This window comes from Scardinius erythrophthalmus (assembly GCF_964197995.2).
Source record: "Scardinius erythrophthalmus genome assembly, chromosome: 16".
Taxonomy (NCBI): Eukaryota; Metazoa; Chordata; class Actinopteri; order Cypriniformes; family Leuciscidae; genus Scardinius; species Scardinius erythrophthalmus.
Genome location: NC_138236.1, coordinates 19,086,040 through 19,104,589, shown reverse-complemented (window position 1 = coordinate 19,104,589; position 18,550 = coordinate 19,086,040). Strand labels below are relative to the sequence as shown.

Below are 18,550 nucleotides of genomic sequence, written 5' to 3'. Positions count from 1 at the left end.
CAATTCTTGGCCTATTTGCACAAATCACACTTGTGTTTCTCTGTTAGGGAAAGTTGAAAATATTTGCACTGAATGCAATGCCAGTTCTGTTTAAATCCTCAAACAAGATGGTTGAGAGTACTTTTGGCTTTTGTGCTGTTCTGCTGCCCATGGACTTCTTCACCAGTCTCTAAACTCACATCCGTTGGCATTGCCACCTCCTGACAACATAATAAATTCATGTCTTATTTCGAGTTGGCTGCGCATCCTCCTTTATGAAAGCTCCTCAAGCCAACTTTTCATGAGAGCAGCTTAGAGAAAGGAAATGCACGTCCACATATTATATTAATGTGACCTTCAGTTTATGCTACATAAAACAGGACCTTGCTTTTGTATGTTCCAACATCCCTGGTGACAAAAATAGTGAATGCTTCATGTAGAATGCAAGAAGATATAATTTTATTGAATAATAAATGAGCATTATCATGTAGTCTTTCCTTAAATGAGTGAGCTACTGTCTACAGTCTGTCTGCAAACACTAAGAATCAAGTTGCCCTTCTGGACAACCAGAGACCTTTTGTTAAGCTTTGATTCAATACTGCCCTCTAATGGACAAGACTCAACGCACTATCAGTGTTCATTCTTATTCGGTATTTTGTAATTATTGTCTTTTGAATATGACTTAATTTAGTAAATATTTTATTATTTCATATTCATTAATTATTAGTACATCTATCTATCTATCTATCTATCTATCTATCTATCTATCTATCTATCTATCTATCTATCTATCTATCTATCTATCTATCTATCTATCTATCTATCTATCTATCTATCTATCTATCTATCTATCTATCTATCTATCTATCTATCTATCTATCTATCTATCTATCTATCTATCTATCTATCTATCTACAGACAAGTCGACAACATTGTCAAAACGATATCCATTCCCACCCCAGACAGCAACATTGGCCCAGATCCAGCCACATCTGGTACATGTGGATTCAACGCATACCAGATGTGGGCCGGATCTGGGCCAACACTTTGTTGCTGGTCACTTTATAAAGAAACACTACTACACACCTATAGACTGAAAACATGATACACGTGCATGACGTCAACGTTTTCAAAAGTTCTGAGACTATAACAGTATTGTTTTCAAAATCTTGTTCCGTTTCAAAAGTTTCCATTTGCAAGGCCCCCAAAACGCTGTTGTCATGTAAATAAACAGCCAAAATGCATAAAGTTTTACATTTTTGCCCTTTTTGCAATGACTTTATAGGCATTTGTGCACGAAGATACCTCACAAAACTGATTTTGGGCCGGTTTCTGAGGCAGCGTAAAGGTTTAATAATATACAGCAAAATAGAGCGAGCTTTGGTGATAACTAAGCAAATGTGTAATTACTGCAATAGTAATTTCTTGCTAGAGATGACATCAGAAGTGGAAAACGGTGGTCAAAAACGTATTTACACACAAACTGACCACTAACTGCAACTTTCAGATGCCATCTTTATTTTTTTAGCTCAAATGTCACAGAATGGAAAGCACAGGATTGTGGGATGTCAAAGACAGCGAAGGATACATCTATAAAAGCCACTTGAAGGCAAGGGTTAGCAAAAAAACAATAAAATAAAATGAAATAATAAAACAATTAGGTAGGTGCAGGGAAAGAGACCAGAGGCCGTTTTTTTAAATGGATGTCAATGGAGAAGAGGCTTCACTATGCTGAATAAACTGCTTTTGTGGGGGAAAACAGCTTATCGTTTAATGAATCGACAGTCCATTGGCTAATCTTCAACATGTTTACTCTTGAAGATTTATCTATTTTTCGAGTTTACTCCAAAAAATGTATTCAGTTTATGGCACTTCTCATTCCACAAAAAGTAACTGACTGTCGCACAACTCTGAACAAAATTTAATGACGACAATACTGTAATGTGATTGGTTATCAAGCCACATGTGATCCAAGTTAGCCGTTACGCTTTCTCCGATGGTAGAGCCACTGACCCTCGTATCTCCCAATAATAAGACCATCTCTGCATCTATGCTGCCTTCTATATCTATTTATAAGATGAAGGTATCTCAGGAGACAGAAAGTGAAGCTAACATTGGATTTGGACGTGCATTGATGTACGTAGAGGAAGAAAGTCCACACAACTCTAGGCTACCTCACTGGTTCTCACGTCTATCGTGGTAGGTACTAGGTAACTAGGTACCATATGTATTTGAAGGTGTAGAAGATCTGAGAACTCAGTCTCCTGCTTTGAGAAACTTTCAAAGTTATTCATTTATAAATGTTTTAGACCTATTTTAGTGTGTTGTCACTGAAAAAGCATGTTCAGTTAGAAGTTGTAATATTAGCCTGGGCAATCCCCTTGTAACTGACTATACATTTTAAATAATCATTCTTTATAGATTTTTCTTCAAACCCATTTTTGTTTCATCCTCATATCATTGACGAATAAAAAAAAACTTTAAAAGATTAACATGTCCAATCTAGTGGTATAGCATCACTGCTACATTCACAACTGAAAAAGTACACCTACCTCATTTATTTCTTTTAAATCTGCAGTTTATTGTAATATGGAGAGATTATTTTAAAATGAACAACCCCAATTGTTTAAAAAAAATAAAATAAAGGAAGAAACACATATTCACATATTATTCAACAAAGACCATCTCACAATCTCATTCCTTATGCTTTTATTTCTAATAGGGGTTGGAAACATGTTTCACCTCATTGAGCATTTTGTGAACCCAGGATTGCACTGAACGTGGATGACGAAATGATGTGGAACTTTTTTCAGTAAGCAAGATTCATACATGCAAATATTCCCTTTCTCCCCCCATTTCCCCCTCATCATCATTCGCTGGTCATGTGTTGGCTTTTGTTCAGAGAAATTCAGCTCTACTCTTTCTTGTCACTCTTCTTTTCGTCCTTTTCGTGATACTCGAGGAAGAAGTCATTGCAGGCGACGGTGAGGGCGCCCACGAGGATGACGAACTCTGTGAAGTCCACCTCACCGTCATTGTTTGAATCCAGGTCTCCCATAACTTTATCTACCGCATCCTTATCCTGTGCATTCTGTGGAGCAAGAGAGATGCAGGTAAAGATTATTAGAAACATTTGACTTTCGCAAAGAAAACAAAACTCTTTCTCCTCACCCCAAGGTAGTTGCCCAGCTCCTGCGTTAGCATCTCTTTGAGTTCCTGCCTACTGAGAGTATATTTGTCGCCCTCATTCCCAGAGTACTTGTGGAACGTCTGGATCATCAGCTGCATGGCGTTCTCCAGAGTAGAGGCATTCTCTGAGTTTAGAGTGGACATTCTGGAGAAAAACATTTATAGGTCACTGTAGCAAGTGACTGTATTTAGACTTATGAAATGCACTCAACGATGCACAAAAGGTTTCCTTTAGGGGGAGTATTTCTGGCTTGTGTTAAATATTTAAAAGCACGAGGCAGGCTTATTTTCTTAGACCGCAACAGTAAAAACATTGCAAAAGAAGCAGTAATATATTCTCGGCTTAAAACGCAATGACTTCCCCTTCCAGATCATCCTACAAGGGGCTTGACTTAACTACAGAAGGGAAATGTGACTCGCCAGATAAGAGTGAAATCCTAAACTGGAGAACACACTCCGAACCTGGGGAGGAAGTTACCCGGCCAAGTGTAATCCGAGCCAATCTCAGTGCCCACAACTCACTACACACACACATAACACTGCCCTGGGTTTGAGCTGTGCCCTTGTCCTGATGGATTAATTGATATATATATATATATTGGGTTGGGTTGTAAAAAATAACTTAAGAGGGGAAGAAAACCCTCCTCAGATACTTCTACAGAGATGAGTCACAAGCCATGCAAAACTTGAGGTGGGGAGCCTCAGAAAAGCCATTTTAAAACAGGCTTGTTTAATAGCTGATATTTACACCAAACTTTTATTTATAGCACATGATTTTCTTTTTGCAAAAGACGCCAAGGTCTTTGTTTACCAGTCTGGTCCAAAAACTCAAAAGGAGCATCAGGCAGCACAAAAGCCATCTAGGATAAAGCACTAAAATTCACAATCACAATCTGTTCTTCCATCCATCCTTTGCTTTCCCTTACCTTGCTGTTAGATGATTGCTGCTCTTCTGTTCCTTGAGGAGAGATGAATGCTGGTGAAGACAGGAGGCGATGGCCAGCATCTTATATACCTACTTGGTCCTCCTCCCATTATACCTTACACTCCTCCCTCCCTCCTTCCATCCATCCTTCATTTATTTCTGCCTACCTATTTCCAACCTTTTGTTCTCTCTGTTTACACATTCCCAGTGTTAAGGGAAAACTACAAAAACAGTGTTGCATAAAAGAGCAAATGTGATGTTGACACTCAGTGACGTAATTGAAAGAGCGAAAGTTTTCTGCTTTAGATGGTAACTTGAGCAATTGAAAACAAGTAAGATACTCTGTTTTGTTTTGTTGATTTACTTTCCTACTTATCTATTGGAACAACATGCAATTCATGTATATAAACATGCTCTGAAGACCTGGACTTTACTGAAAGAAGAGCTTTTGGGTAAATAGATATGTTTGATCCTAAAGGTTAGTTATATGTTCTGGTGCTTGTCACATTAAACTTTTAGAGACGTGATAGTTCAGCACCCTGAACTAAATCATTTATCTCCTGTAATTGATGACTGAGACACAAACATCGCTGTCCCAAAAAACAGTCAGCTCTAGAAATACTACAGTATTTGCAGTTATGCTGTAAAATATGGTTTATACATTCTATATATAGAATCATTTATTTAAAATATTTACACTTAAGTATTTTAAGTTTGCGTACATAAAATTCACATATGTTAGTATGTAAGTCTATAATTAGAACTACTGTAAAAGCAATTATATAACATGTTGCCATTGGCTTTTGGCTTGCTTAGCTGGGGACATTTAATTTAATATTCAACAATATTATTGATCTGCCTGCATTGATACAATTTTATGAGAACTGAACTGAGCTGGACGATGACATCATGGTTTTCTCCAGAGCGGCTATATATAAATTAACTAAATGAATAACTTTTTTACAACAAAAATGAAACATCACTGAACTTACTTAAGCCGGACTGTGACGCTATTTTCTTCTGGAGACAAACTTTGTTGCATTATTTTCCTGTGATCTCTGTAAAGCTGCTTTGAAACAATCTGTATTGTAAAAAGCGCTATATAATAATGTGACTTGACATGTTCATTATTAACATATATGCCATAAGATGAAATGGGGTCAGGTGCCCGAGGACTGATTATGTTACAGGCCAATCAAGGATACATGGCACAAATGTGGTTACTAACAGCCTAAGGGTCTTTAGAGGTGCTTATTTACTCTCAGGTGTGTGTGTGTGTGTGTGTGTGTGTGTGAGCATCTGACTACATGTGGTCCTGTCACACCTGATACTGCTGCACAGGTGTTAATTCAAACAGTGTCCATACACATGGCAGCCAACTGAAAACACACACACACACACACTTTTACATGCGTTTTACGGGGACCTTCCATTGGTGTAACGGGTTTTCATACTTTATACCTATTATCACAGAAATCTAAACACTGTTTAGTATGTTTTTGGTTTAAGAGAACACAGGATCCATGTTTACATTGTAATACCTATGTCATTATACACATTTGTGTCTTCATAAAACACAGTTCCGCATATAAGAACACACACACACAAGAATGGGCAAATTTAAATAAAACTAACACATAAAACTTGATGTTTAGCTTGTATTACATGTCTGAAAATGACTTTAATGACTATTTTGTCATTTTTTCCATATTTTTATTGAAAGATTATACAAAACATTCCTCCAGTAGTGTAACATGTTCAATTTTACCTCATCGTTCTTCCAAATAGACAAAGCTGAAGAGTAAATCTATAAATGCAGAATGGCTTCAATTCATATGCCTTGTTTTTTTTTTTTTTATCAAGCAAGCATAAAAAGCACTAATCATTGTGTAAAAACACAATTAAAGGTAGGGTAGGCAATTTCGGAAAGGCTAGCAAGCTAGCTTTGAAAGCATTAGATCCCACCCTCTCTTCAGAGTGTCCCCAAAGCCACATCTCCTCCAAAAAAGACATGAATGCGTACAGCAGAGTCTGCGAAGCATCACGAGAGACGGCTTTAAATGACCTCATGTCTCAAAGCACAAAACATTACAATAATAATGAACATAAACAACTTAAAGAGCTCTGACTTGTACCACCTGACTGCTGCAGATTCATTTTGGCATTGCCATCCCTTAAAAACGGTAGTTACGGCGTGAACGCAGCATAAGCTCATTGTTTTGATGACGTGTGATGTCTATGCGAGCAGGGTGTGTGGAGGTATGCAAAAACATACATTGACAGACAGGTATGACATCCTGTTATTGCATTTGGAACGAACACAATGATTGGACGAATATTTTTTGGTCCTGAGGCTTCCTCAGAAGATATATGTACATTGTACAAAGTATTTATTTATTTTATTATTTATCTATTTTTTTATTGCTAACAAAAAGTGTTTATGAAAAACATTGCCTACCCTAACTTTACATTTTTTATGAGTCTTGAAATTAAAACCTGTTATATGGAATTTAGGCAAAAGCAAAGGAAAAAAAGCAGGAACTTGTACAACATATTTTTAGCACTTGTATTGGCCACAGGTCATTGTTTCATAATTTCATAATGTGAATACATGTAAACAGCATTATAATTTCAATGTAAAATATTTGAAATGTAAAAGCCTTTCATATTATTGTAGTTTAATAGCAGATTGTATGGTGCATTAGAGAGAGACTGGGGCTAGTTGTTACACTGGGGGGGGGGTCACAAAGGCCCAGTCTCGGCAACTATGTGGTTTTGAGTCAAAATTACAGTTAAACATTTGTTATGCATTTCATGTATTGTAATTTCACACAGTTCATTAATACATTGTGTTGGCCAAAACACATGTGCATATACAGACTTTTATAATTTAGTAAGTAAAAGGTGTGACAACTAGCCCTATTCTCCCTTATTTACCACGATTACTGGTGTTATACTCCAGCGTTACAAATTAGTGTCAGTGTAATCAACTGTCATTAGTGTTTTGGGGCTTCTTCTGGAGCACTGGCTGTGGTTTTCTGCTCACTCATTGAGTTCGCCAGGTAGCCCACCAGCGTCAGGTACTCCTGGAAACTGACTTTCCCATCCTGGTTGTCATCCAGTCCTTTCATCATATCCTTCACTGCTGAGGAACTGTCAGTGTCCTGAGAGAGACAGATAGAATGTGTGAATCCTCAACTATTAAGCATTACTCAAACGAGCTTAGCCCAGTCAGGAATGGACACGTAATGAGGCATAGTAGGGGCGGAGTTAGTGATTTGGTGGCCCTAAGCAAATTCCAGGTATGGGCCCCAACACCAACTGTGCTCTTTTACTTTTGTAACAATTATTTAGCAGTCGCTCTCTCACATAGTTTGTATGGGGTCTATGGGATTGTGTGGCTAAATTCAGTAAATAATTAGTCAGCCTGATGTTGTTAAAGCCGTATTACTTGTGGGTTTTTTTAGATCACAAAAGAAGAATGACTATGAGCCTAATGTATTATTGTACTTTCTTTTCTGAGGTGAATATATCTCTGAGTGAGTCAGACAGTTGTCACATGAACAAACAATGTAGAGTAAGCTATAGACCTTATGCGCCAGAGAAACGAGGGCGTCGCCATCTTTAGAATATTGTCTTTTAACTTCCGTTTTTGCGGTCGCTCTGCATATTTCTATGGCATTGCTGTCCAGGACTAATTAGCTTTTGAAGGGGATTTACTTAATGTAAAGTTAAAGAAAGCTATCATGAGGGCTGTAATGTTCAAAGCAGATGACTTAACAAATGTCAGTCGACCGGGAAGATTTTAAAACGAGCCGTTCATTAAAGGTGCATTGCGCAAGTCTCTGAGTTTTTGCAGAACTATGCCCCCTTCTGGCGACACGCGAAACTGCAACCAGAGTTGTGCACGCGATTACGTGGAGTTTGCGTTGGGGTTTGGGATGAACTAGAAGCCGGTCTCTTTGAATCCATCTTCTACTTTTGCCAAAGTCGCTTGAGTTGTCTTCGCTGATGCGGATAATGGCGGCGAATACACAAACCTGCCAGACATAGCCAGGTGAGCGTGAACGCGCATGACGTCACGCCCAGTCGATTCCGTCCCGAATCCCTCTTATTTATTTTACTGTACAGGATTATAGAGGCAATCGCAGAGATCATAGAAGGGCTCATTCAGCCCATCGGGCAATTGTTTAAGCATGTATGGGTTAGAAAAACGGGTATTTTTAACATGAAAAGTTGCTTAATGCACCTTTAATAAACACGCAAAATTGCTGTGAAAATACAGACCGAAAGTCAAAAGACAACGAGCGCAGCGCTGAAAAGGGGTGGGGCTACATAAGGTCTATATCTCAGTTTAATAATTTAAAACTAAACATTTAATAGTTTTGTTATTTCTAATAATTTTGTTAGCATTTACTTGGCCCTGTTCCAGAATCAAAACACTGAGGGTGCTTCTGAAATCAGTGAGGATAGTCTAGTTTGACATATAGTTATGTCCACGTCTAGTTTTGACATATAGTTATGTCCACGTCTAGTTTTGACATATAGTTATGTCCACGTCTAGTTTTGACATATAGTTATGTCCACGTCTAGTTTTGACATTTATGTGAGGATGTCATTCCTGATGCTTTTCAGCATGTACGTGGCTGTTGGTCCTCTTAGTAGCATGAAAAACTAGGCTTTTATTATCACTAAAAATCTCACAAAGTTCCATTATATCCATTACAATGAGAGGATTTGAGGGCAAACACTCTTTTGACTTTTGTTTCCAGCGGTGAGTGAATTCTAACTTATGCCGCGTTCCAGGCAATCTGTAACCCGTGTTTTTCCAACTCGTAACTGGGAGTACATCGATCTAGTACTAGTTCACGGGTGGGAAGTTAAGGTGTTTACTGCCGTTCCAGTGCACTCTCACGGGTATAAGGTTGGAAAAACACGGGTTACAGGTTTCCTGGAACGATGTACTCCCAGTTACGAGTTGGAAAAACACGGGTTACAGGTTGCCTGGAAAGCGGCATCATACACCTCTGATTGGCAATTGCGTTCAAGAAATCCACTGATGTGTCTGTGAATGCACTGTGAAGATGATTACATTTTTTTATAAGCATTTTTAACATAAAATCTTTAAGATGGACATGTTATGTGTCAACTAAATGGAGCAAAATGAGAGATTTGTTAAAAACATCTGGTCAAACATCAGGAACTCAGCTCCTTACACTCAGGATGTTGCCCAGCTGACCCTGGACTAACTTCTGGAAGCTCTTTCCACCCAGACTCTCCTTTCCCCGTGCTGAAGTCAGGTACTGCATAACAACTGTTTTAATGGCACCCTCCATATCTGTAACTGTACAAAAGAGAAGACAACATACGTAAATATGTAGGGATGCTGGAGCCTATCAGCGTCTGCAGGCTGAAGGCAGGAATACACTTTGGTCAGATGGCCAGTTCATCACAACTAATACAATGTACTGTAGTAAAAATGTACATAATAAAAAAAAAAGATATAGCCTATATAACTTTCACTACTCTTTATAATTTCCTGCCATAAAAGCCATCTGATGTTCTTAAAAATGACGGCTTTTACTTGTTTCATTTACCCAGCGGGCACCTTGATATCAATTTGACGTCAAAAGTTAGTCAAGACTTGATCAAGATGCTGTATATCATTTTAAGTTCAGTTTGGAAGGCAATTTCTTCCAGTAGTAAGTCTCTTAGGAATTAATTTTGGTTCCATGACTTGAAGTACATGAGGTTTCTGTTTTAGACCACATTTACGCAAATTCAGTTAAAAATGTTTTAGTTCAAAATGGTATTGTGTAAATGGCCCCTTAGTTTATATCTCCTAGTTTTACATGTGTTAGTCATGGATTCTAGGCATGTTCCCAGTTGTTTCCATAGTTACTCATTCGTTAACTGATTAATCTCCCTTCACTGAGTGGCCGTTTACTGTACACCGTTTTCAACTAAAAATGAAAAAAGTTTTATGCATTTTGGCCATTCATTTACACGACAATGTTTTGGCGGCCTGAAAATGCTAACTTTTGAAAGCGGCGACATCACGCATATTAGTTTGTCTTTACCAAATGCTGGCCTTGCATGCATTATGCACCATTTTAGTCATTTTCGCGGATAGGTGTGAACGGGATCGTTTTGACAACTTTGTTGTCTGTACGCGAAAAACGCAAAGGAAAAACCTTTCTGTTTTTAGTACATCATTGTTGTGTAAACGTACCCTGTATGTGTATAATGAGACATCGTTTTCAGTTGTTTCTTTAGTTAGTAAGTGTTAGTAAGTGATGTTTTAGCAGCTGGGATAACAAAAAGGAAGGGCAGGTATTGGAAAATGAGTGACCTGAGGAGAGGGATGATGTTAGAATAATTAAAGAGCATGAAGAAGGGAGGCGAGAGAAAGGAGCTGAGGAGGAGTGTGTAGAGCTGTAGAGTATACATACCAAGACAATGGAACCTGTGATCTTTAACGGACATTCAATCCACAGGCTCACATTACCATTGGGGTTGCCTGCTACATGTCTGTTACACTCTCTCTATCTCATCCAACAACAAAAATACACAAAAGCCCATACACACTCTTACAGGCCTTTCCTCTTGGATGAGTACCCCTTTAAACCTTTCCTTAAAAACACACAAAGTAAAGCAATATAGTGTATCCTACTGCATTTCATATTCTTGTACTGCATAAGATCTCATTCGCATATTTGACACTAACAAATAATTAATGATCTAATTTGGGTTTCCATCCAGTGACATTTAGCTGGCTTGTCCATAATAGACACAAGGTACAGTAAAACACCACAAAGGCCACAATCCCACAAAATACACCAAATACAAAAAACAAAAAAGCATTTTTATGTTATGGGCGATAATGGTATTGAATTTCTGTACTAGTTTGTCTAATGAAAATAAAAGCCTAAAAATGAATAATTTTAAATACAAGTAAGGTTACACCATTATAACGTACAGTATGTAATTGGTATTCATTTTGAGACCTGCTAAAGATTACAATTTTATTAAATTATTAGCTTAGAGAGTGTGACAGTAAATGCAATCTAAATGTAAAAATGAACAATGCACAATAAAAAAATATATAGAAAAAAACTCAAATTTTTGATAACCAATATTGTACTAATATTTCATGCATTCCTATTTTTTTTCTGTACTAAAAAACTAAACGGGTATAGGCAATAAATCAGATTTTTGCAGCCTGACTGAACAAGCCCTGTATTTTCCTTTGAGACAAGCTACAACGCTCACATGCACACACAAAATTAATGTGATTTTAATGTGGGTGTGACATATGGGTAATTCTATAGGCCACCCCTTTCAAGTAAATCTTCCATCTGACAGACGTCACACCTGAATACTTGCACTACACCACTAACATTATTACACCACTGTCCTGCCGTCTTCCTAATTACTGATGGACCTCTATTAACCTAATTAGACAGAGAAGCCTGGGCAGGGTTTGGGTGAAAATGACTGGAGGTAGACCTGGTGGAATTTATTGAATATAATGGTTATTATTCCCTTCTCTTCTGAGCAACCAAGGTGGCATTGCATTACTGTAGTTACAGACATGGAAAGACAGATTCTTTGCATGAATAAGGTCATGCGTGTGGCTGTTTGCTTCAGAGAGAAGTGTCTTTGTCTTTAAATATGTTGTCATTGTTCTAAATGGGACGCTATTCATTAGGAGTGATACTCAAGCTCAGACTGGGACAGACAAAGAAAGAAGCATCAGGCAGGATGATGGATAGGTGCTCCTAGTGATTAGTGCCAAAGGACCTAAACAAACTGTCATGTAATGAGATGCTGTGAAATTCAGAAGTCAACAAAACCCATTTAGCCTTGCAAAACATATCAGCTGCCAAAAGGAAATGAGCACTAAAAGCACACTGGAAAGCACTGCAACAGACTTGTTCAGACTTCAGTGAGTGCCACACAATTTTCAACACAATAGCTCCATTGTTGGGGTGCAACTCATTTTATTATTAAATTCTATTAAATTCCGAAGCGTGACAGTAGTGCAGCTTTTCCAGTAATAAGTTACTTTAGCAAAAGTATATAGGGCAACTAAATGCTTAGCTGAAGGAATAAACAAACTGTCTCATACATAGTTTGATTCATTACTGCGATTCGATTTGTCCTAAACGGTCATCCCTTATTTTTGCAGTGCTGGATTCTGATGGATGCAGTGAAGTCTGATTCATTATAGTGAATCGATGTAAATTAACAGATTTACAAAAAATATTATTTGACTCACTTATGCAAATTTGACTTCTTTTTCTAAATGTACCTGTTCAAGTTTTAGGTAACACTTTATTTTAAGGTGACGTAGTTACACGTTACTACATGTAGTAATACAGTAAAGTATGCACAATTACGACTAAGTACATGTAGTTAATAATATTACTCAGTACTTATTTAAATAAGTACAATGTAACTACATCACATTAAAATAAAGTGTAACCCAAGTTTAATATTGTTAATTGAGTGTTCATTCATTCAAAATCACTCATTGTGTTTGTGCCAGAAAAATGTGGCTATGATTACATTATAAATTGCATAATGTATATGTGACCCTGGATCACAAAACCAGTCTTATGTTGCACGGGTATATTTGTGGCAATAGCCAACAAAACATTGTATGGGTCAAAATTATAGATTTTTCTTTTATGCCAAAAATCATTAGGATATTAAGTAAAGATCATGTTCCATGAAGATATTTTGTAAATTTCCCACCTTAAATATATAAAACATTTATTTTTGTGAATGGATGCAGCACTATCGCCAATAGAAATTGACAACTTTAAAGGCGATTTTCTCAATATTTCGATTTTTCTGTACCCTCAGATTCCAGATTTTCAAATAGTTGTATCTCGGCCAAATATTGTCCTATCCTAACAAACCATACATCAATGGAAAGATTATATATTTAGCTTTCAGATGATGTATAAATCTCAATTTAAAAAAAATTACCCATAAGACTGGTTTTGTGGTCCAGGGTCACATATTATAATTGGATAGACACATTTTTTATTTAAAAATAATAATTTGCCGATTTAACTGTTGGTTTTATCAGCAGTAACTTGACTGTTGGTGTAGCTACTTAAAGGGATAGTTCACTTTGAAATTAAATTTTGGTATTTTTTAGCTTACCTCAAGGGCATCCAAGATGTAGGTGTCTTTTTTTCCACAGTAGTTTCAATTTTGATATTTTTATGTCAAACCGTTTTTGTCTGACAGTCATATCATGCAGGTCTATGGTCACTGTCTCAAAGAGCATGCACAGAGTCCAAATTAAAACAATTTCCCATCGTCCAAATTAAACAATTCCCCATCGTAAGTACACATTGATGGCCTAAGACACGAAACGAGCGGTTTGTGTGAGAAAATGAACAGTATTTATATCGTTTTTACCTCTTGTAACAGCCACGTCCAAGTGATCTGAGGGCGCGAGCGCATCCTGGTGTGTGACGTGTACGCAGACTGGTGCATAGATACACTAGATGTCGCCTTGGCTACGGCAGTTCATTAGAACGAATGTCTTTAATGCGACATCTAGTGTATATATATATCTATGCACCAGTCTGCGTACACGTCACACAGCAGGAAGCGCCCGCGCCCTCAGATCACTTGGACGTGGCTGTGTTACAAGAGGTAAAAACAATATAAATACTGTTCGTTTTTTCACACAAACCACTCATTTCGTGTCTAAAGGCCATCAATGTGTACTTACGGTGGGGAATTGTTTAATTTGGACGATGGGGAATTGTTTTAATTTGGACTCTGTGCATGCTCTTTGAGACAGTGACCATAGACCTGCATGATATGACTGTCAGACAAGAACGGTTTGACCTAAAAATATCAAAATTGAAACTACTGCGGAAAAAAAGACACCTACATCTTGGATGCCCTTGAGGTAAGCTAAAACATACCCAAATTTAATTTCAAAGTGAACTATCCCTTTAAAGCAAAAAGCAAATTATGTAGCTTGGCAAGCAACACTTTCAAAGTAACTTCTGTGGTGACACTGTGAATAGCAACAGCCGTAAGTCAGTATTGCATATCCATGCTTGCTCCTCTAGATGTCCCTCCAGGCTACTTGTGGTTTACCCTTGTTTCCTGATGGTGACTAAAAAATGCCAAACTTGCATCACTAGTTGAAAATGTAAAGAATGAGGATTAGATAGTGAGTAAATGAATAAGACTGTTCACATTTCTCATGTTCAGCTCACAAAACACATAAACTTGTAAAATGTGCAGGCATTTCTTCAAGATACTCTTGTTCCTGCAAGGGCATACCTTATAGCTATCACACTTAACTCATTGCCCTAAGATGACTGGAATGATCTGATTCCTAAAATTCATAGACCTAAAATATATATATTTTCAAATAAATGTTCTTTAAAATAATAATAATATGCATGCATGGATGTAAAGTATACTTGGTACTTCATTACTAAAGTGTTATGTTAGAGAATTTATACTTTGTAATATGAATAGGCTACGTAATATTAATAATATTTTTTCTATAGGCCTACAATGAAGTGAATGATTTGGAGCAACGCGTGGGAGTAATTTTGGGGTGGACTGTCCAAAAAATGACAGTTTTCAGTATTTTTCTCATTAAGTGGTGGTGTTTTACAGTGTAGGCATAAATGTTAAGCTCTCTATCCGTGAGGTGTAAATAATTTCCTTATCGTGTACCAGGCTGTCAGCACTTGAAGGCAACGTTGAGGAAGTTGTCTCGAGCTCTGGGTTATCGGACAGCTCCCACCATCGCTGTCTCTCTATATTCATTATTAACGCCCTTCTGGTGGCCGTGTCGCCGCTGACACATTGAGGTCGTGCTTCGACCGGTTGAGATGATCGAGAGCCTTTCCCCCAAACGCTCGTAAGGTCGACTGCATTGCTTATCCCCGCAAACGACGCATAATAATGAGCGAATCTATTCACCGCACGCGGAGGATTTGCGGCAGAAGCTGCGTGCGCGCGCGCTCCGAGAAAACGCTCTGAATTAATAAAAGGCTGGTTTCTGGTTTCTTATTTGGTGTAAAGTGAGAAGGGCTTGCGTTACATCTATAAGGAATTGGATCGGCTACCTTTAAGACACCGGACAAGTGAGCCTGCGGTCGCGCGTCAGGTCTGAAATATTTAGGCAGAGTAGGAGGATTAAACGGAAAGTGACACATTTGCACTGGGCACGAAACCTTTTTTCATGGAACCCTGTTCACTTGATGCCAAAGTTCTGTATTCGTGTCTTCCAACCAGCCAACAGACGTAAAACAGTTTTACAAGATGAAAAATGCCCCAAACTTCCCTAAAACAAGCGAGCACACCAGACCAAACTACGACCAGAAAACCACTTTAGGCTATTTTTAACGAGGGTATCAAGACAAAGCAAGTTAAATAAATGATGAATATTCTAAACACAGAAACAGATGTGTTATAATACCCACAAAGCCATCCCATTTTAATCTAAACCGACTTAGTAATATCAAATAAAACAATAGAGTTTGTCCTCTTAGGATCAAATAGGAATGCTTACCTAGTTTTGGAACAAAACTTTTCTTCTGCTGATTCTTGCCTCTTCTAAGTTAAGCCAGTGGGCTACAATGGCTATAAAATGCTTCTTCTGTGAATTCCAATCTTCCCAAGTTGCTTTTTTTCCCATCAAATCACTGGGCGTATACCCAGAACTTTATGGGTGGGGAAAACAGGATATATTACTCAAGAGAGGTGTTGTGCGGACATAACTCTCCTGAAAGCGTAGTCTACTACTATCATAACCTAGCTGGAAAATGAGGTGAGAGGTGAGAAGAGGGTTTAGGAAGTGAATAATACCACTTCAATCTTTTTTTTTTTTTTTTTTTTTTAGTAGGCTTTTATGGTAGGTTTAAATACCTACCACATTTTCTGCTTTCTGGTTTATCATGTTCCGTTCCAACTGCATGGCCCATGTCTAAATGACCTGAGAGAGTGTGTGCCTATCACAAGTAGGAGCATGTATTTGGTTGTTGCACAAAGGCTTAGTGAGACACTGGCATAGTGAGATCATCATAGCCACACCTTGAGAGTTTAGTCAGATACCGTTTTCCAAGTTTTCAGCCAACATGCTTTGCCACATTCATCAAAATCTACATTTAAGAAGTCTTCTTTACCGCGTAACTTTCTTTCTGCAGTGTGAGGGAGGGAGGAAGAGAGAAAGAATGCAGCTATGTGAGAGAGAAAGCACAGCATACCAGAACACAATTATCAGGAACATGTGCTTTCCAATTACCAAGACAAAACCCTCACAGTCCAGTGATTCTCCTCCACCCTGTTCTCTAAGCTCACACTCTCTGTTTGTTTGGTGTACTATGCAACATTAATGTAGGTTTTGTTTGCCTTTGAGTAGTATTGTTTGCCATAATTATGGTACTACAATACAACAGAATTTATTGCCGTCACTGCATTAAAACTTGAATTACAATGCAAATTTTCAAAAGTATAATATATAATATAAAACATTATTATAAAACAGTATAAAACATTATTTTATATTTTACCCATTATAATTTTAATGTAAATATTAATTTGAGGCCCTCTGACTGAATATGCCAGTGAAAATCAGACCTTAGTATAGGTTAACCTATAAAAAAATATATTTTTCCCAGTATAAGATCTTTAATATAACATGGGTAGCACTTCTTACAGTTAGAAAACACATATTAGGATATCTGGCTTACTACCACCATTCTAAAAACACGGGTAGCACCATGGGTTGTATTTTGGGATCAAGATAAATCTTGAAAGGCATAAAATGTAAAATCTATCACTGTATCAGGCAGAACATGCTGTGTTAAAACCACGAGTAGCACATGTTGTAAAGCAGGACACGCCCAAATGTTAACCCTACCTCTATATGAGCTGTATCGCATTGGAATTGCAAAAATGAAATAACAGTAGTAATAATCATATAACATAACCTGTAAATATATTTTGAAGGCAATCTTTTATTTATATTTTATTAGGCATTAGTTTAGTTAATATGTTCTACCAGTTGCCAAGGTAGTATAAGGTTGCTCAACATCATAGGCGTATCTTCAGAAATAAATGTGTTGTGCAAGCGCAGATGTGAAAAGAACATCTCAAGAGATTGATGGTTTCAGAACTGGTTTGTAGATTAGCTTCAATCAGTGGGGACATCATGACAACGATCGACTGATTGATTAGGGGGTTTCTATGTTGACAGTGATTCTGATGCAGGAATGCATTCCGGCTACACTACGGCTCTGAACAGCTTGAGTTAGTTATGTGTTTGTGTTATTTGCTGCACAGAGCTGAGACTGATCAGTTAAGTGGCAATTAAACAAAGACAGCTGTTGGTGTTTCAAGCACATTTTGTAAATCTCATCTAAAATGTCACTGATGTAAAGACTTAAAACTGACCTATGTTAACATGCCAATTCTGTGCTTATTCAGATTATTTAAACCATCTCTCTCTCTGTGTGTGTGTGAGTGAGTGAGTGAGTGAGTGTGTGTGTGTGTGTGTGTGTGTGTGTGTGTTGCAATATCCCAAATCCTTGTCCATGTTTTTGAACCCATGAGGAAAACAGCTAATAAATTATATAAAGTGATGTATTTTGAAAATGTGAAAATGCAGAAAGTTTTCTTTGATGGGTAGGTTAGGAGTAGGGTAGATAGAATATGTGGTTTTAAAAGACCATTATGTCTATGGAAAGTCCCCATTAAAACTCTCTGTGTAACAGCGCCATTTAGTGTTTGAAAGTAGGCATGGTCAGATTTACCAAAAACGTTGTTGTTTTTTTGCTGAGGTATTGCAGTAAAAAAGGAGAATCTTTTGAGTGCAGCTTTTGGAAATGAAACTGAAGCTCTGTAAAGAAATTCATTCTGTTTGTCTAAAAAAAAGTAATTTCAAGCATTTTTTTGACTGGTGTAAAAATGAATATACACTCTCTTATTTGGCATCTATGGAAGAACCCTTAACATCCAAGAAACCTTTCCATTGCACAAAAGGTTGTTTATTGTGGAAAAAAAAAGGCTCTTTAGATTATTAAAATGCTCTTCACACTAAGAAAAAAAAAAGGTTCTTTTAAGAACTGTTCACTGAAATGGTTCTTCTATGGTATCAATCTGAAAACCCCCTTTTGGAACCTTTTATTTAAGAGTTTAAACGAACATTCATAATTGGAACTGAAACATGTTTTTCCTACCCTATCTCTGTCTTTCCTCCTATATATTTATAAAAGCAAGATAATATAATGGCACAGCTGAGGAAACCAGCTTTAAGTGGCAATGGCAATAAAGTTATTTGGGTAACACTTTATAAGCTTAATTAGTTAACATTAGTTAACTACCTTAGTTAACATGAACTAAGAATGAACAATACTTCTTCAGCATTTATTTATCTTATTCAAAATTAATTTCAACATT

The 18,550-nt window shown here is 37.4% G+C and overlaps 2 protein-coding genes across 2 annotated transcripts; both read right to left on the bottom strand.

Annotated features, from left to right (window-relative positions):
- Positions 1 to 2,671: 2,671 nt before the first annotated feature.
- Positions 2,672 to 4,221, bottom strand: s100t (S100 calcium binding protein T). Its single transcript, XM_081388604.1, has 3 exons — positions 4,095 to 4,221; positions 3,151 to 3,313; positions 2,672 to 3,070 (listed from the first exon to the last, which is right to left on the bottom strand). The coding sequence occupies exons 1-3, from the start codon at positions 4,172 to 4,174 to the stop codon at positions 2,894 to 2,896; spliced, it is 420 nt and encodes a 139-aa protein (XP_081244730.1). The 5' UTR covers positions 4,175 to 4,221; the 3' UTR covers positions 2,672 to 2,893.
- A 1,563-nt stretch (positions 4,222 to 5,784) lies between these two features.
- Positions 5,785 to 15,906, bottom strand: LOC308704309 (protein S100-A13). The gene is made up of 3 exons (XM_081388511.1): positions 15,663 to 15,906; positions 9,310 to 9,437; positions 5,785 to 7,257 (listed from the first exon to the last, which is right to left on the bottom strand). Exons 2-3 carry the CDS (start codon positions 9,427 to 9,429, stop codon positions 7,090 to 7,092), a joined length of 288 nt encoding a protein of 95 aa, XP_081244637.1. The 5' UTR covers positions 9,430 to 9,437; positions 15,663 to 15,906; the 3' UTR covers positions 5,785 to 7,089.
- Between the last annotated feature and the right edge of the window lie 2,644 nt (positions 15,907 to 18,550).

Bases quoted from the DNA above. Each gene is read 5' to 3' on its own strand.
- s100t (XM_081388604.1), bottom strand. From the start codon at position 4,174: ATGCTGGCCATCGCCTCCTGTCTTCACCAGCATTCATCTCTCCTCAAG. The intron at 3,314-4,094 runs GTAAGGGAAAGC...GTTTTTCTCCAG, and splicing joins AGCAATCATCTAACAGCAAG to AATGTCCACTCTAAACTCAG. The intron at 3,071-3,150 runs GTGAGGAGAAAG...CTTGCTCCACAG, and splicing joins AGCTGGGCAACTACCTTGGG to AATGCACAGGATAAGGATGC.
- LOC308704309 (XM_081388511.1), bottom strand. From the start codon at position 9,429: ATGGAGGGTGCCATTAAAACAGTTGTTATGCAGTACCTGACTTCAGCA. The intron at 7,258-9,309 runs GTAAGGAGCTGA...TGTCTCTCTCAG, and splicing joins AGCTGGGCAACATCCTGAGT to GACACTGACAGTTCCTCAGC.